This window comes from Pseudonaja textilis, chromosome 3, assembly GCF_049901715.1.
Source record: "Pseudonaja textilis isolate UNSWEBS1 chromosome 3, rPseTex1.2, whole genome shotgun sequence".
NCBI classification, from domain to species: Eukaryota; Metazoa; Chordata; class Lepidosauria; order Squamata; family Elapidae; genus Pseudonaja; species Pseudonaja textilis.
The window spans coordinates 42,181,241-42,198,285 of NC_141992.1; the positions used below are offsets into that span (position 1 = coordinate 42,181,241).

Below are 17,045 nucleotides of genomic sequence, written 5' to 3' on the forward strand. Positions count from 1 at the left end.
CAAGCCCCCACCTGAACAGAACACGCCTCCAACCAATCAGAACACAGCCAAGCCCCCACCCAATCAAGTCCCACCCCCACTGGCAGTTAAAAGGAGGAAGCAGCTGCAATCTCACATTACTCTGAAAAGCACAGAGCCGGAGACAGAAGCCTGAAGATGATGAATGAGACTTCATCGAAACGTTGCCTAGATACTTGAATCTTACGCGGGAGAAAACCCGAACAACCAAAGATCTATATATATATATATATATATATATATATATATATATATATATATATATATATATATATATATATATTTCTTAAGTTTCGGGTACTCATATGTATGGCATTCAGCTTTGTTCGGGTATTTTCCACGTCATTGTAGTTGTGCTTTTAAAGATGAGATTCTGCTGAAACGTTGCTACAACTTTAAAAGCACAACTACAATGACGTGGGAAAATACCCGAACAAAGCTGAATGCCATACACATATATATATATATATATATACACACACACACACACACACACACACACACACACACACTGTATGTGCAGTTTTTCCTTTGCATAACATGTAATCCTAGGCTAAACTCTGATATATATTTTCACGGGTACATGTATGTAGGTCTAGGTGTGTTCAGGTCTTTTCCTGTGTAAGATTAAGAGTATCTTGGTGACATTTCGGCGAGGTCCCACTCGCCATCCTCAGGCTGGTGCTTTCTGCTTTGTGCAAGTGCAAGCAGTGTGTGATCGGAGCTGCCGTCTCTCAATAAATACTGGTGGGGGGGCTGGTGTGCTGGGCTGCTTGGCTGCACTGCTGCCTCTTGATTGGTTGATGGTGTTGATGTTGGTATAATGGGCTGTGTGATGGCCTTGTGAGTTTTGTTATGGAGATATCCTGGATCTTGTGCTGTAATCTCTTTGGTCGTTTGTTTTGTAGTGATCTTTTTTCCATTAGCCTACCATGTTTTAACTACTTGGGTAATGGATTGTGTGATGGCCTTGCGAGTTCTTTTGTTGTGATCTCCTGGGTCATTTGTGTTTTGATCTCTTTTCCATTAGCCTTCTGTGTTGTAATGGCTTGGCTAATGGGTTGTGTGATGACCTTGTGAGTTTTATTGCTATGGTATCCTTGGTCTTGTGCTGTGATTTCCTGGGTTGTTTGCTGTCTTGCAACTTCTTGAGTTCTTGTGGTATAATTTCTTGAGTTTTCTGATGTGATATCCTGAGCGGGTGGCTGTGATGTAGCATTCTGGGTTTTGGTCTGGCTTCGAGTTTGTGGTCTGGGTCTGTGTTCTTGGCGTGTGTCAGCTTGTTTGGTTTTGGGGTCGAGGGGTGTGACAGCTGCCGAAGCAGCCGTGGTCTGATTTCTGGAACACAAAAACACAAAAACACATTCAGAAAAGAAGAAAATACTTCCTCCCTCTTCCAGCACCTTAAAGCCACAGGACATGAAATTAATTTTGAAGGAACCAAATTAATATCCAACACTGAACATTCCAGCAAGAGAATAATCAGGGAAGCCATCGAAATAGAGAAACACCCCCATAGCATGAATAAACAGGATGATACTTCCCGCCTACCAGACACCTGGAAATTAGCCCTCATCAACAAACGAGTCCCAGCCACGAAAACCAACACCAAACCCAAAACAACACGGGACACCACCGTCAATCCCCCTCATCAGACCCAGGCCCAAACCCATCCTATAAATGAAGGACAACCACCATCCAGAAACCAGACCAGCTCCGATCCCACACTGCTTGCACTGGCACAAACCAGAAAGCATTATGGTATGGTATTCAGCTTTGTTCAGGTATTTTCCCACGTCATTATAGTTGTGTTTTTAAAGTTGTGATGAACACAATATAGAAGCCTGATGATGGCAGATGAGATTCTGCCGAAATGTTGCTACAACTTTAAAAGCGCAACTATAATGACGTGGGAAAATACCTGAACAAAGCTGAATACCGTGTGTGTGTGTGTGTGTGTGTGTGTTTAATAAACTAGGCCTAACATGTAATTGTTAAGAATATTTTAAAACATTTTAGATACTCTTATTGATATGTCACAAGTCTGTCAAACACTTTAGTCCTTTCTTGTGAAGATAAATGTAACCACTCTGCACTTTTATTTGCTGACATTTTACAATACTGTATTTTGAAAATCAAACCTACCTCAGGTTTAAAGTTCAATATTATATTAACAATGTCTCACTCTCAGTATTAACATATCGTCGCCACCTTCACATTTTTAGTGCTGATGTGAAAAGTTTTATTTTTGTACGTGATGTGTGATAGCCTTCTGTACCATTGAAACATCAGCGAAGCCTTTTCTTTTCTTTCATGTCAAGCAATTGTTTCTCCTTTCCTAATGTAATACAATGCCATAGAATGGTAGAAGCTGTGTGATGGACAGACGTGTTCAGAGGATTCTTTATATCTGAATTTGGATTGTTAGTGAAATATAGGTGTATTTTGATATTGTATGCTTGGCTGGAATAGCAGATGTATTTTATCATGCTATGCCAGCCATCTACCAGAATAGCACTCATTTTAATCACAGGCAAGGAAAGACTAATTTTCTCCATCTTATTTTTCACCTCAAGATTACAGCTTGCACTTACTGCTGTTTCCATGAACTGCCCCTGATTTCTCAATTGCTTCTTAGCTGTCAGTTATGCTTTCCTCAATTAAATAGCATATTAGTTTTGATATGTAAATGGAAAAAAGAACAGTAGTAAAGTGATAGCAGACATTTTTCCTACACCAATTGTGTTAAATGTAATACTGACTCCCAAAAATTTAACACTAAATTTAAATTAGAATACATTAGGAAGTTTTATCTTTCTCAGTTATACAATTTCTTATTCAAATATGCATCACAGTTGCAGCTTTTTAAAAATAAGTATGCATCAATGTTTAGGATGTATATGATATGTAATTTAGGTGCCACAGTGTTGGATCTATATTGAATCATAGAAAATCTGAGACATTATCTAAAGTTTCATAAAACATTGTCTTTTTGCCTTTCTCTAGGGTAAAAATCTGTGTCCACCTGCATCAGGTGGAGCAAAGCTGAATTATACTGTTCTGATTGGAGAAACTCCCTGCACTGTCACCATCTCTGAGACACAATTACTTTGTGAACCTCCAAATCTCACCGGGCAACACAAAGTTATGGTGAGCTTCAAGAATGAAGATTTTTCTCTCCACCTTTTGTCTTTTCTACTTGTCAAATGTCAGAGTTGACTCCCATTCCCAAACTAGCTCTCATTCCAGGAGTGGAAGGAAAAAAACTTATCTGATTAAAAAGAAGATAAAAATCTGCAATATCACCAATTTCCTCAAAGTGTAATGTCTTTATTTGCAGTTCACAAGTGTTTTTTATTCAGGACCAGGATAAAAATTGCTCAAATAAATGCATGAATCTGATCATATAATAGATAGACCAAGGGGCTAATTAACTACCATTAATTTACACATACATACAGTATCATAAAGAAATATGTTTTGAAATTTTAAAATATTTTCACCATCATGTATTTGTCACTTGTGCATACATACACCTATTCTTCAAGCACACACTGGCACAGTATGAATTTTGCATGAAGGTATATAAAACAATAATAGTTAAGCAGCTGTAGCTCTGAACTGCTCATTGGCAAACACAAAACCCTGCAGCCGTTGAAAGAAAAAAAGAGCTGTCCCACCTTTGAGCCTAACTACTTTTATTGCGGCAAGAGCTTTGGTAGGCAGCAGAGCATCTCAGTGGGTGCAGAAGTCTCCAGCATACCTCATCTCAGTTCATGCTGATGGAAGCTATAGTTGAAGGCAAGATCAGCTTGCTTCCAGATCTGTAAGAGAAAATTACCCTGGATATTTTGCAAAACAAAGACAATATGTTTTTTATTTGTGAGATGTACTGTATATCCCATCTCTTCTCTAATAACTTAAGCAATTCCCAAATGTGAGATAAGATGGACTGAAAAAAGTAACCTGCTTAAAACACTTCTTTCTTTCTTTCTTTCTTTCTTTCTTTCTTTCTTTCTTTCTTTCTTTCTTTCTTTCTTTCTTTCTTTTATGGCTAACAATAGTCTAGAAGTCTTCCCACTTCTATGCTAAGACCTTAAGCACCAAATCACACAAGGAAAAAACAAAAGCTGAAGAATATTAGTAGTATTGTTACATATCTTTTTTGAGGGGCGGGTCTCCAGTACCAAAGAATATCAGCAGATCCAAATGGTCTCACCTTCATGCTGGGTCATTTTAATGGTGGCTTACATGCAGTTCTCTTTGTTTTTAGGATGGTAGATATTTATGACAAATAGTAAGTATGGATTTAAAAAATAAAGTCTATCCCAAGCTGAGCTAAACTGTGATGACCTCTTGGACAGATTTGTATTGTTTCCTTAGCAATATGGAAGTGGTTTGTTGTGGTCTTCTCCTGGAAAATTTAATTTCTAATTTGGACTTGTGAGTGAATAGGCTTCATTTCAATAGCTGTTCTTATTTCAGTAGAAATGTTAGAAGAGATGATGCACAACTGGCACTGAAGTATGTTGTAGAGATACATCAGGAATATATGGTTATTTGCTACCAAAGGCTGTGCTATGTCATGTGTATTCTACTTGCTTAAGCACGTATTCATTCACACCATTTACATTCAATGCAGCATTGTTGTGAGGGGCATACTCATCATGTTCTCAATGATTTGGAGATTGCTAGTTTCCTCTTTACCAACAATATAGTCAAGAGCCATGGGTAAACTGTTCCTTTACAGCCACCTCTGGCATTGCACATTTGCAGGTGAATATTTTTCTTGAGTTAGTGAACTGTCTGCTTTTAAAGCTGTGAGGACTTTACAAGAATTGTCATTTTTTAAGAATCCATTTGAAGTCATTCCATATCACCAAAATGATGTCCATTTGTGATCAATTACATATTTTTTTCTGCTTTTGCCCCAGTAGTCTTGACTTTAGCAAAATGCTATTTTGAACATGCCTGGTGTTACTTTATAAAGCACTGGGAGCACTGGGAAATTAATGCAGCAGCTTTCTCCATATGAGACACTATCATCTGTACACAACATAAATGGAGATTAGGCAGGCAATCTCTGAAAATTTAGCACAGCTTGTATGAGGCTTTGAGTACTACTGATAATTTTCTCCAGATTTACCTTCTAAACTGAACTGAATCAAAATATAACAAAGGGGTACATTTATTATATCAAATTTCCCTTCTCATAAGATGAAACTGATGAAGCCAAAAGCATAATTAAGTCCATATATTGACATATTAAAATGTATACAATACTGAAAACACAGAAAAAGACTAAATTATGAAATCTGGGTCAGTTTTCACATCATTTGCAATACCATGATTTATATAATGTAAGCACTTGTACCAAACACCTATAAAGTGCCCAGCAGTTTATTCTTTGGCAACCCTAACTATCTCCCCTAGTCTTGCTCTTCCATTTATTCTTTTGTTCTTTCCGTGCCTTCTATACTTTCCATCTATGTTCTTGTCAATGAAATTCTTATTCTCATATGTTCATGGTTTATAAAAGAAAGCTGAAATCTTATGTTATGAAAGTCAAATGAAGCTATCATGTAATCAAAAGAATGCGGGAAATAGTGCAAGGATAACAGATACGTTGTAACTCAAAGGCTTTGCTGTATTTCAAGAAGGATATGGCCTTTCTTTCTATGGGGATGTTACTTGCAAGGTCTTATCTACAACTTAGCAAATGAGAAGCATTTTATGACTTTTAAAAGCAATTTTAGCATTTTGGGAATTATTTTCAGAACCATAGTAATATGTTAGACTCCAGTGCGTAAAACTATATGTTTCTTTTTTTAAAAAAAAGTCAACTACTGGACAAAAATTAACATCCAAGTGTTACTTACATCCTAAGTAAACAAATGGAAAAACTTATACAAGAGAAGTATTCTTTTTCATTGCCAGTCCTATTCCCAGCTTCTTTAGTAATAGATTTGTTGGTACAAATGTCATATTTCCAAGTGACTGTTTTTATTCCAAAGTAATATTTATACATATTGTAATGTAATTCATCTTCTCATTGACTTTGTTTGATGGTTAGGTGCATGTAGGTGGCATCGTTTTCTCACCTGGCTCAGTGAATGTGATCTCAGACAGCCTACTGACTTTGCCAGCTATTGTCAGTATTGCAGCAGGAGGCAGTCTTCTTCTCATCATAGTCATCATAGTCCTCATTGCCTACAAGCGCAAGTCTCGTGAAAATGATCTCACACTCAAGAGACTTCAGATGCAGATGGACAACCTCGAGTCTCGGGTAGCCCTTGAATGCAAAGAAGGTCAGTATCACTCCCTAATTTCAAATCAGATATCCAGTAAAATATGCCATCCATATGCCATTATGAGACTACTTGGTTTTATTGTTTCTGAATATTATTTGTATGTGAAAGAAAGTGAGTCATGGAAACCAGTTATAGGAGACAGAAACCATCAAAAACACAAAGGGAATGTTTAAATTTTTAACACAAGAAAAATGCTGCCAATTTTGCTGTAAAATGTCCAAAATATTATAGTATAATAATATAATACAATGCATGACAAATTGCTGGTATGTTCATTTTAATGTTTCAGATTGATTATATCATCTGAGCTGATTAGCTCCTGACCATTGTAAAGTTAACTTCTAAAGATCTACTGCTATTCATCCTCTCTTGGTTAGTCATAAAATAGCTTCTGAAGAATGTTACTTCATGCATACATGTGTAAAATAAAACAGTCATAATTATGCCAATACATGCATGCTTACACTACATGCACATACACACAGATAGACAGATGGACAAACACAAGCATGCTTGATGGACAACTGTTTAGCATCTAAGCTCTTCATTTAGTTAGGAGTTGTGGTGGCACAGGGGTTAAAATGCAGTATTCAAGCTAAACTCTGCCCACAGCCTGGAGTTCGATCCTAATTGGCCCAAGTTTGACTCCCCCTTGCATTCTTCCAAGGTTAATAAAATGAAGACCCAGATTGTTGGGGGGCAATAAGCTGACTTGTAAAATGCTCAGTGCTGTAAAGCACTATGGAGCGGTATGTAAGTCTAAGTATTATTACTATTGCTACTTAGTTCCTATTATCAGTTAAGTATAGCTTTGACAAATGGCCATGTCCTTTAATTCCTTATTACCTTTTATTAACCCAGTAAGAATTATCGCATAGTACATATCTGTCTCAATATCAAAGAATAAATCCATTTCAGTCACAGTATTTCACCTATATAGATCTTCATAAAGGCATGTATACTTTCTTTCTTTCTTTCTTTCTTTCTTTCTTTCTTTCTTTCTTTCTTTCTTTCTTCTCTTCATTCTCATTAACATATACAGTACACACAACTCTGGTTTGCCTAACATAACTTTTCTCCATTCATTGACTATATTTCCAGTAGTGAGCAGTCCAAGTGTAGTTTCCATGGTAACTGCCTTCTGCTTAACCTATTTCCTTTGATCCAGTATGAATTTAACGGGGCTTGAGCCCCTCATACAGCTGTCAAATAAACATTTGGTCAATCTCTCTCAAACACACATATAGTTGTAAAATGCCCTCTTTTACAGCCAGAGAAGCTTGGATTTTTTTTCCCATGAGTGTCTGTATGTGTCGGAAGACAGTAACAAGTATATTGAATACAGAGACATCCTTTGCTTGACTAATGTGTGGAGAACAGGATTAGCACTTGATCCTATTTCAGCAAGATGTATAAAATTTGTCAGTGCCAGGTCATTAGGCTTGGCAATCTGTGGATCTATTTCTGAAGGCATTTCATGGGGAAGTTAAGGAAAGCCGGGATTCTTTGCAGTCACAAAGTGCTGGAACCAGGCGGCAAAATAATTTGTACATTTTGCTGTAAAAATAAAAAAAGCTTAGAATATGAAATGCTGTTACAGGCACCTGGCTGGCAAAAAAAAAAGGCAGATCAACTTGTTGAAATGCAGACAGCATAAAGCAAAGGCAGATAGAAGGTAAATTGAGCTGACTGATTTGCCGTAGATAAGCACAGACTGAAAAGTCTCAATTATTTAACTACAGCATCAAACAAAAGGTCCTTTTGCCTATTGTCTTTATGAATTTGCTGAAACAGCTCTTCTGGCTATTGGAATGTGTCACTACCTTTTGATGGATTAGATAGTGTAACTCATATACACGTTTATCCCAAGACAGACAGACAGAGTTTCCTCCCCCTCCCTCCCCCTCCTCCCTCCCTCTTCTCTCTCTTTGAATAGCGTGGTGTTTAGAGCATCTTCTAAACAGACTGGCAGGGTCTGTTTTCAGCTGGTATCTACATTATTGCCAGGGGTATTTGGGCAAAAATCCTGCCTACCTCAAAATGTGAGAGTGATATGAACTAGGAAACCTCTGCTGGTTCAGGACATCACTCAGATTAACAAATTCTACACCAGATATTGGGCCAGGATAATCTAACAATAAGTGGGTTACTGGGGGGAAAAACATATATGGATGAGACAAGAAAATCTGGAATTAATGGAATATTACTATTCCATATTATTGATGGAACTGATATAATATTACAATGAGATGGTATATGGGAGGAAACTGTGGATCCACACTAACTGAGAAACAGCTAGTTATCCAACACATCAACATAATGAAGAGGACACTGCTCTCACAACTTCAGCTAGAACAAATACACATTACATTCCAGACTTAAGAAGACCCTGATGCACAGCAAGATGTTCCACCAACACCTGAAGCTAAAATGTCACTGCTACTCGTTCCCTTATTGAACACAGCTTCTGACATGAGGCTGATATGATATATGTGGTATATGATAAACTCCAACACTTTCCAAAAACAGCATCAGAGTCCTCTGTCCAGAAGAGTGCAGTGCTAGGAGAGCTAAGATACTGTGCAAGAACCCCTCAAACTCCCAGGCTTCACACACACACACACACAGAGAGAGAGAGAGAGAGAGAGCAAGATTTTAACATTCCATTTAGCAGGTTAATTTTCATAGGGCTATGATGTCTCCAGCACAATATATTAGAAGGGTGAAATGTGATAACTGCCATGTCTGCACAGTATTTGTACAGATCTTCATCTTGAGAAGAAGCAATTGGACAAGTGCTATGTGTGCTATCCTTATACACATTTCACTAATGTTACAATTGGACTATATCAGTTTCCATGCCCCACCACCACTTTGTACTTCTGTTAAGTCTGTGGATCTTGTTACAGTTTTGAATCTCAGTTAATTTTCTTCCCTGACCCTAGATAAGCTATAAAACATGAGGATAGTTTCCTTCTGCCAGCTACATCAAAAGGACATGAGGAATAGAGAGGATTCAGTAAGTGAGAGAGTAAAAAAGCCACACAAACTGATTTAAAAATAGGATCTTTATTTTTATCTAGTGCCTTCCAAGGCATTTTCAGTGCTTACATACACGGTGTGAACAGAATACAAATTAGGAAGTGTGTTTTGTTTCAGCATCTGTTCTTTGCATTGTGCTCTTTCTCTCATACTGAGGAAGTGGCTCCCTGCTTCAGGGCATGTCTTGGTGACACAGAGATCTGCAGTAAACGAGCTTCCTGAGTTGGCTCATTTGTAGTCCCTGATTGTTTGCACCTCAGCCTCCATTCCCAGAGCTGGTCTCTTGATTGCCTGTCTTTCTCACTCCCTTTCCCTAATAGCTTTTGCAGAGCTGCAGACAGACATCAATGAGTTAACCAGTGACCTGGACCGCTCAGGGATCCCATATCTTGATTATCGCACATACGCCATGAGAGTCCTCTTCCCTGGCATTGAAGATCACCCTGTCCTGCGTGAACTAGAGGTAATGGAGTAGCTGTATGTTCTCTCTATCTCAGACTCATCAAGTAACTGGTGATGTTCCACAGGTCTCTTCTGAGAAGCTCAATTAAAACCCACACAGCTGGGAAAGCACCTTTCCACCTCCCATGCTGAATCTTATTAGAAGAGTTGGGATAACCACAATGAACACTGACATTCATTATAACATAAGCCTTGCATTTGATGTATATTTACACACAGTTTGTTTTCTTTTGATTGCCTTTTGGTAGCTCCTGCCCTGGCATTTTTTCCTTTCTTTCTCTATTGCTAAAACTCCATGACTAGTCCTCCATGACCAACAGCAAAAGAGCTGCATTTATTACTGATGACTGGCTAAATTCTCTTTGAATTCTCCCTTTGTGAAAAAAAAGCCAAAGGGGAACTTGGGAAATCCATTCTCTGGTTTGCCTAGGGGAATAAGCCTCCCGTTGTGCAAAGGAGCTTTTCTGCATCTTGTCCTCCACTTGGCAAAGCTTTTGTGCAAGAGAAAGACCTTGGTCACATCACTTCAGCTTTGTCTATATTGTATGCTGAATTGACTAAGTATATCACCAGGCATCCCAATTTTGAGGGAAGGGTTTTTTTCATGTTGTTAAAGCAACGGCAGGAGCAGATGGGACCCATTATTCAGTATGAAAATGCTGCTGCTGACATTTGACCATGGAAAAACAATGAAGGGGAAACTCCATCAGAAACATTTTTACACATTCATTACAAACACTGCATGTGTAAGAGTAATAACATGGGAATACTCATGCCTCAATAAGCTACTAGGGTGCCTTGTGAAAATAGTTTTTTTTTCATTTTTGCTGCTGATGGCTCCTGAAAAGACATTTCCCATTTCACAGCTCTCTTTGTTTGAAAAGCTAGAACATCTTATTTTCTCCTGATAGAAGCTGGAACTCCTTAACTTCTCCAGTAAAAACTGATTGAAGAATTTATTATGAAGCTCTAATTTCTTTTGACAATATGGCTTTCAAAGAAGGCATGCCTCATGGTAGAACAAATGCATCATCTGCATCATTTTAAGGAGAACTACAGCATCCTGCCTATTGTGGGTTGGTATGTTGATAATCATAGGAAATCCTTCTCTAGGAGTATAATTAAAATAAACTGGGAAGGTACTGTAGTTCAAGTGGCAATATGTAATCCAAGGCTAGGGGATCAAAATTTAAGTACAAAAGCACTATTATATATATTTAGTTTAGTAAATTCATTTCACTTTTTTCTTCACTTCTTTTTGCAAAGATTTATGTTTTTGTATTTTAAAATTATTTAGGTTGCCATCAAACGAAGTTTGTTGCTTTCGTTATTTTTTAATATACATGCAAAGAAAAATTAACTGAATTATTTATATGAGTATATCAAAATTATACCTGGGAATACTAGTGTTTACATCATCCATCACCCCTTGCTTTCTCTTGTACACGTAGAAAATAGGAAATAAAACTGATGGTTGAAACTGATTTTCCCATTCCGCAAAAAACTAGGATAATTATCAATGTGACACCAATCCCACTGCTGCTTAGTTATGTAATATAAATAAATTGAAAATATAAGTCAGTGCTAACTTTGTGTAAGAATTTTATTACTGTGAATTATAATGCATAACTTATATCCAGGACTATTGGAAAAGTGTGTTTATGTGTGCATATATAAGAGCTTCACAGTGGAGTGAGAATCTAAATAAGTACCTTGTCTATGTGAAAGTCATTTCTGTGCAGTATCTCATAACGCAAGAGTATTTTGTTTTAAATGTACAGCAGTGACAATATAACATTATAATATAACAATAGTGACAATATAACATTGTAAAAAAATTACTCTCAAAACAGTTTTCCAATTTTAAATTATTTTAATTGAATATTTTAAAGAATTTCTAAACAAGCACAAAAATGAATTTGAAAATAATTAATAATAGAATACAAATGAGTAATCAAGGGATTTTTTAATGTCATGATGGTTATTGCTTTGTAATATATCATTAATGAGTTATAAATAGTTAAATATAATTTTATAAATTATGTCATGTTAAATGATTAAGAGTTGCTATTAAACTAAAAGTGAATACGTTTCCAGAATGATGGTCAACACAATATAAATCATTCAATGGAATTATAGCTATAATAAATTCAGCTCACATTACTAAAAATCTATTCTGATTTAGGTATCTCATAAAGTTGAGATGTGGATTCTATGCATGGATAAAGCCAAATTTTGGATGTAGCATCAATCCATGTATTGTATTATAGTATTAATGTTTTCCAGTTTAGTTGATATATCTACCAGATTTACTTTTAGGGTACAAAGTTAACACTTTTGAAATTTTATAGGTCCAAGGGAATGGCCAGCAGAACGTTGAAAAAGCCCTCAAACTCTTTGCCCAGCTACTCAACAATAAGGTTTTTTTATTGACATTTATCCGTACCCTGGAATTACAGCGAAGTTTCTCCATGCGTGACCGTGGCAATGTGGCTTCCCTCATCATGACAGGACTTCAAGGAAAGCTAGAATATGCCACTGATGTCCTCAAGCAATTGTTGTCTGACCTGATTGAGAAGAACCTGGAGAATAAAAACCACCCTAAGTTGCTCCTACGCAGGTAAGAATGGAAAATGTGGAACTTTGCACAAGAAGACTGTAGTTTCAGAGCAAAAGTGGTCATTTACTGTAAATATGAGCTTTGGGGGTGAGGATGTGATTGCTCCCTCATATTTATTATCAAGCATAATTTTGAAAGGATATCTACGAAGTGCTGCAAGATTCTATGAGGTTACTATTTCAGTTTGCATCAAGGAAATCTTATACTTAGTTAAAATACTTGATATTCCTGTCACTGTTCTTCTTTCCCATAAACTCTTCAAAAATTAGAATTTGACTGATGGTTTTTGTTGTCCAAGAGAAGATAAAAAGGATAGTTCAACTGTAAATCTAACATTTCAGAGTGAACAGAGCAAAGCTACAGTAGCAACTTATATTAGAGCTGACCAGCAGGGAACAGGCTGGTGCTATACACCTCAATATTATAGTTATTGTAGATAGTCATTTGGTTAACCTAGAAAATTCATCTGTTCAGTTTTTGTGAAAAGTTAATACTATGGATCAGGCATATTACACAAAAATAAGTGAATTTAATGAATTTAATGAAGAGTTGTGATGGCACAATGGTTAGAATGCAGTATTTCAAGCTAATTATGTTGACTACCAGCAGTTTGATCCTGGCAAACTCAAGATTGACTCAGCTTTCCATCCTTCCAAGGTAAAGTAAAATGAGGACCCATATTGTTGGGAACAATATGCTGACTCTGTAAACTGCTTAGAGAGGGCTATAAAGTCCTGTGAACAGATATATAAATCTAAATGCCAGCTTCCCTTAATATATATTTGGCATACAGCCTTGTCTCATTCTTTTGCCAACCTGAAACCAGTCTCTTTCAGTGTTTTCTATCCATACAGTGAGATCCTGACCTGGGTATAAATTTTTCAAGAGGACAGTGAGTTGTTCTGAGATTCCCATTTTCTGAGCACTTTCTATAATTTGACATTATCAACACAAATATACGATATTAATTTGAATGAGGTAATCTATTCAGAGAGAAATATGTTTTTCCATCCAGAAACATTTCAGACTGAGAACTTATCTACAGTTTATAAATGCAAACAAAAACAGTTTTTTTCAATACCTGTGATCTGACAATAAAGGGTAGGGAATTTCTGTCTAGTAAGAACACCATATGTCTATGGGACTTTCTGCTTTTGTAATTGCTGTTTCATACCACCTTTGGTGCCTCAGAAATTGAGCTGGAGGTTTTTACAAGAGCTTTTCACCTGACCTACAGCAGAAAATTCTTGAAGGTTTCCCTGTTGTCAAGGATCAGCTCCACAAGGGGTGACCCTAGGTGACAGTAATAAGTAAAAATATGTGGTTTTGACAGTTTGACAATTTAAATGCATTGTTCAGCTTCAGCAAACTGACCGTGACCTGCAAGAACATTAGCCATATTATTCTACATTTTCCAGATGTCAGTTTTTTATTCCCAGTTCATTCCATATCTACCTTACCTGATATGTTGAGGTATATTAAGAGTCTGCCTTCCACCACCATTACTACCCTCCCCCCAAAAACCTAGTTATTATGCATGGATAAGTTATCAGAGGAGTCAATTAAGTCATGCTGAGATTTTTTTTTTTAAAAAAGGACCTTACATGCATTTCAGCATACCCAATTCTTGCAAGCCATTAAGAATACATTTTAAACCTTATATAGGTTCCTTTTTTGTTAAACAAAAGAGCTATGTATTGTAAAATCACTGAAGGTGGCATAATGTGTATGGTGGAAAGTTGTCCAGTTTCTCTTTTTCTCTCCGACATCCTATCTTTATGAGTGTGCAATTACCATTGCTTTTTTATCATCATACAGCCTGATGACTCCTACCTCTATTTACAGTGTCCTCCATTTCAGTTTGTAAGACAGCAGTAGAAAAAACCTAAAATCTTATAAAATGTATAGAGATATTGTGTGTTGCTATAGTGCTTCTCAGCTATTCAAGAGGGATGTAATGGAGGCAATCATTTTCTTTTATCCAATTGAAGACCCTGATATAACTACCCTTGAAATTATACACTAAAGTTAACACCTTATTACTCGAGACAGGAACAGGAAATGAATTGGCTGTTCAAGCCACTGATGGAAAATTGCATTTTTCTTGAAGCCAAAAGCTCCATATATAGCACAACTGGGACATTATGCTACATTGGCCACTGAGCTTTAAATCAGGGCACTTCTAGAGCAGAGGTCTCATTCTCGCAGCCCGCATGCCAATTGCAGCCCATAGGACGATATCCTGTGGCCCCCACTGTGATATGAAAGTATAATATTAGTGTATAATATAAATATAAAGTATAATATAAAGTATAATATTATGCGGCCCAGCCTCACCCAGACTCTGCCTCAAGTGGCCCCCAGGTAAATTGTGTTTGAGAGCCCTGTTCTAGAGTATGTGAGGTGACTACCTCACTTTCCAAAATGCAAGTTTTTCCCCTCTCACATAAGAGGTAAAAGCACAGAAGAACCATCTGTCTCAGCAATGCCATGAAGTTACACAGGGCCTTAGGTCACAGGCATACTCAGATATTTGTCCCTACTCCTTATGGCCACTAATTCCACCTTTCCCCAGACTACTTCATCTTCTGTTAGGACTGTCAAAAGAAAGAGAACAAGATGAAGGACAAGTATACTGGAAAACATATTTCCTCAGGAATTAGGAATGGACAGGAGATTAATCTGAAGGGAGATTCAGGTCAAGGATTCAGTACACCTAATTTATCTGAATTTCAGAAGGAACACAATCCTTATGACAAAGCCATTTTGCATCATCTTATGTTGCTTTCATTTGCTTCACATAAAACAACAGCACATAGGATAATCTTTTCAATCATCATTAAAGTTTTCAAATAGTGATAACCCTAAAAGACAGTCTTTGTTCAATAAACATAGTTCCTTTTACTCCAAGGAAAATTAACTCAGGGATATTTTTAAAAGTATATTTGCCAGGGCAAATTGCCGTGTGCTATGTAATACTCCCAGGTATACTGCAGTGTGTTCTTGTCACTTTAAAGTCTGGTCACATTGTGATATGAGAAAGGTACAAATGGCAGTAAAACAGAGCAAATGTTATTATTTGCTTAATAATAATCTTCTCCATACTAATTAATTAAGTTTAGCCCTGAGAGAAGGATTCCGATACTCATCCAGGAGTTGTAGATTTGCACAGAAAGTATAAGTAAGAATATCCTATGCATTTTAAAGAAATGTACATTAAGAATAATTTTTAAGATCACATTTTGAAGTTGCATTATAGGGGTTTTTTTAGTGTTAATTATTTTACTATGGAAATAGGAACACTGAAGCATATTATATTTTATCCCTTTTTTCCAAATATAAGAATATTTCCAATTTACCGTGTTTCTCACAAAATAAGGCCGGGCCTTATTTTTCTTTGAGCCCCCCAAAAATGACTAGGACGTCTTTTGGGGGATGAATTAATTTCTCCCCCGCACACCAGCGCTGTCTCCAACATCAGCATCTGAGTCGCTCCCGCTTTTCCCCTGTCCCCGTAACAACAGGAAAAAAAAGATTTTGAGGTACCTGGGTGTGCCGCACACTGCATTTTGGTTTAATCCCAAGCAGCTGGGTGGGCATGAGAAGAGCCAAGCGAGCGTCTCTGCTGCTGCTACCCTTGGTGCTCCAGCCTCGGGCTCTGCAAGTTTGCAAAAGTCCTGGTGCGCAGCCCGTTCCTGCATTCCAAGCACCCAGGCCAAGCTGCAGCTGTTCCTCTCTTGCCAGCACTGTCTCCAATAACAGCGGCAGCAGCGGTGGGAACTGTGGAAGTGTTTTAGCTGCTTCCCAGGTGGGGGAGCCACCTCCGTAACTTCCACAGTTCCCACCGCTGCTGCCGCTGTTATTGGAGGTGGCGCTGGCAAGAGAGGGATAGCTGCAGCTTGGCCTGGGCGCTTGAATGCAGGAACGGGCTGCGCACTGGGAGTCTTGCAAACTTGCAGAGCCCGAGGCTGGAGCACCAAGTGTAGCAGCAGCAGAGATGCTCACTCGGCTCTTCTCACGCCCACCCAGCCACTCAGGATTAAACCAAAATGCAGCGCGCAGCACTCCCAGATACCTCAAAATCTTTTTTTCCTGTTGTTACGGGGATAGGGGAAAAGCGGGAGCAACTCAGATGCTGTTGTTGGAGACAGTGCTGGCGAGAGAGGTGCCAGTACCAGTGGGAACTGTGGAAGCTACAGAGGCCTGAGAAGCAGCTGAAACACTGCTGGACATCCATGCCAACGCCGCCTGCCTGCTGACCCGGGTAAGGGAGAGGTAAGGGAGCCCTCTGTGCTCCACCATGGTGTTAGGAGTGGCTGATGGTAAGGCATAGCTGGCCTCAGAGCACTCCTAATGGCAAGTTCCCCCCCCGCCTCCCCCCCCCAATTTCGCATGTTTTAAACTAGGCCTAAATTTGGGGGGAGGGGCTTAATTTCATTTTATGCCTAGAAAACATGCTGGGTCTTCCTATTGGGAGGCCCGTATTGTTGGAGGAACACGGTAGTACTTTAGTACTAACCCTAGAATTGAGGAAGTGTTCCCAAATAGAAAGATACAATGTAGTAGCAAGAAACAATCTTGTTGTGACATTG

The 17,045-nt window shown here is 38.0% G+C and overlaps 1 protein-coding gene across 1 annotated transcript in view; it reads left to right on the plus strand.

The window, feature by feature from the left end:
* PLXNA2 (plexin A2) overlaps positions 1 to 17,045 on the plus strand; it is a 468,647-nt gene that overhangs the window by 405,311 nt on the left and 46,291 nt on the right. The window contains exons 19-22 of the mRNA XM_087929350.1: positions 3,025 to 3,168; positions 6,092 to 6,326; positions 9,692 to 9,834; positions 12,185 to 12,453. Of these exons, the coding sequence (XP_087785476.1) occupies positions 3,025 to 3,168; positions 6,092 to 6,326; positions 9,692 to 9,834; positions 12,185 to 12,453 (791 nt within the window). The remainder of the gene's footprint in view (positions 1 to 3,024; positions 3,169 to 6,091; positions 6,327 to 9,691; positions 9,835 to 12,184; positions 12,454 to 17,045) is intronic.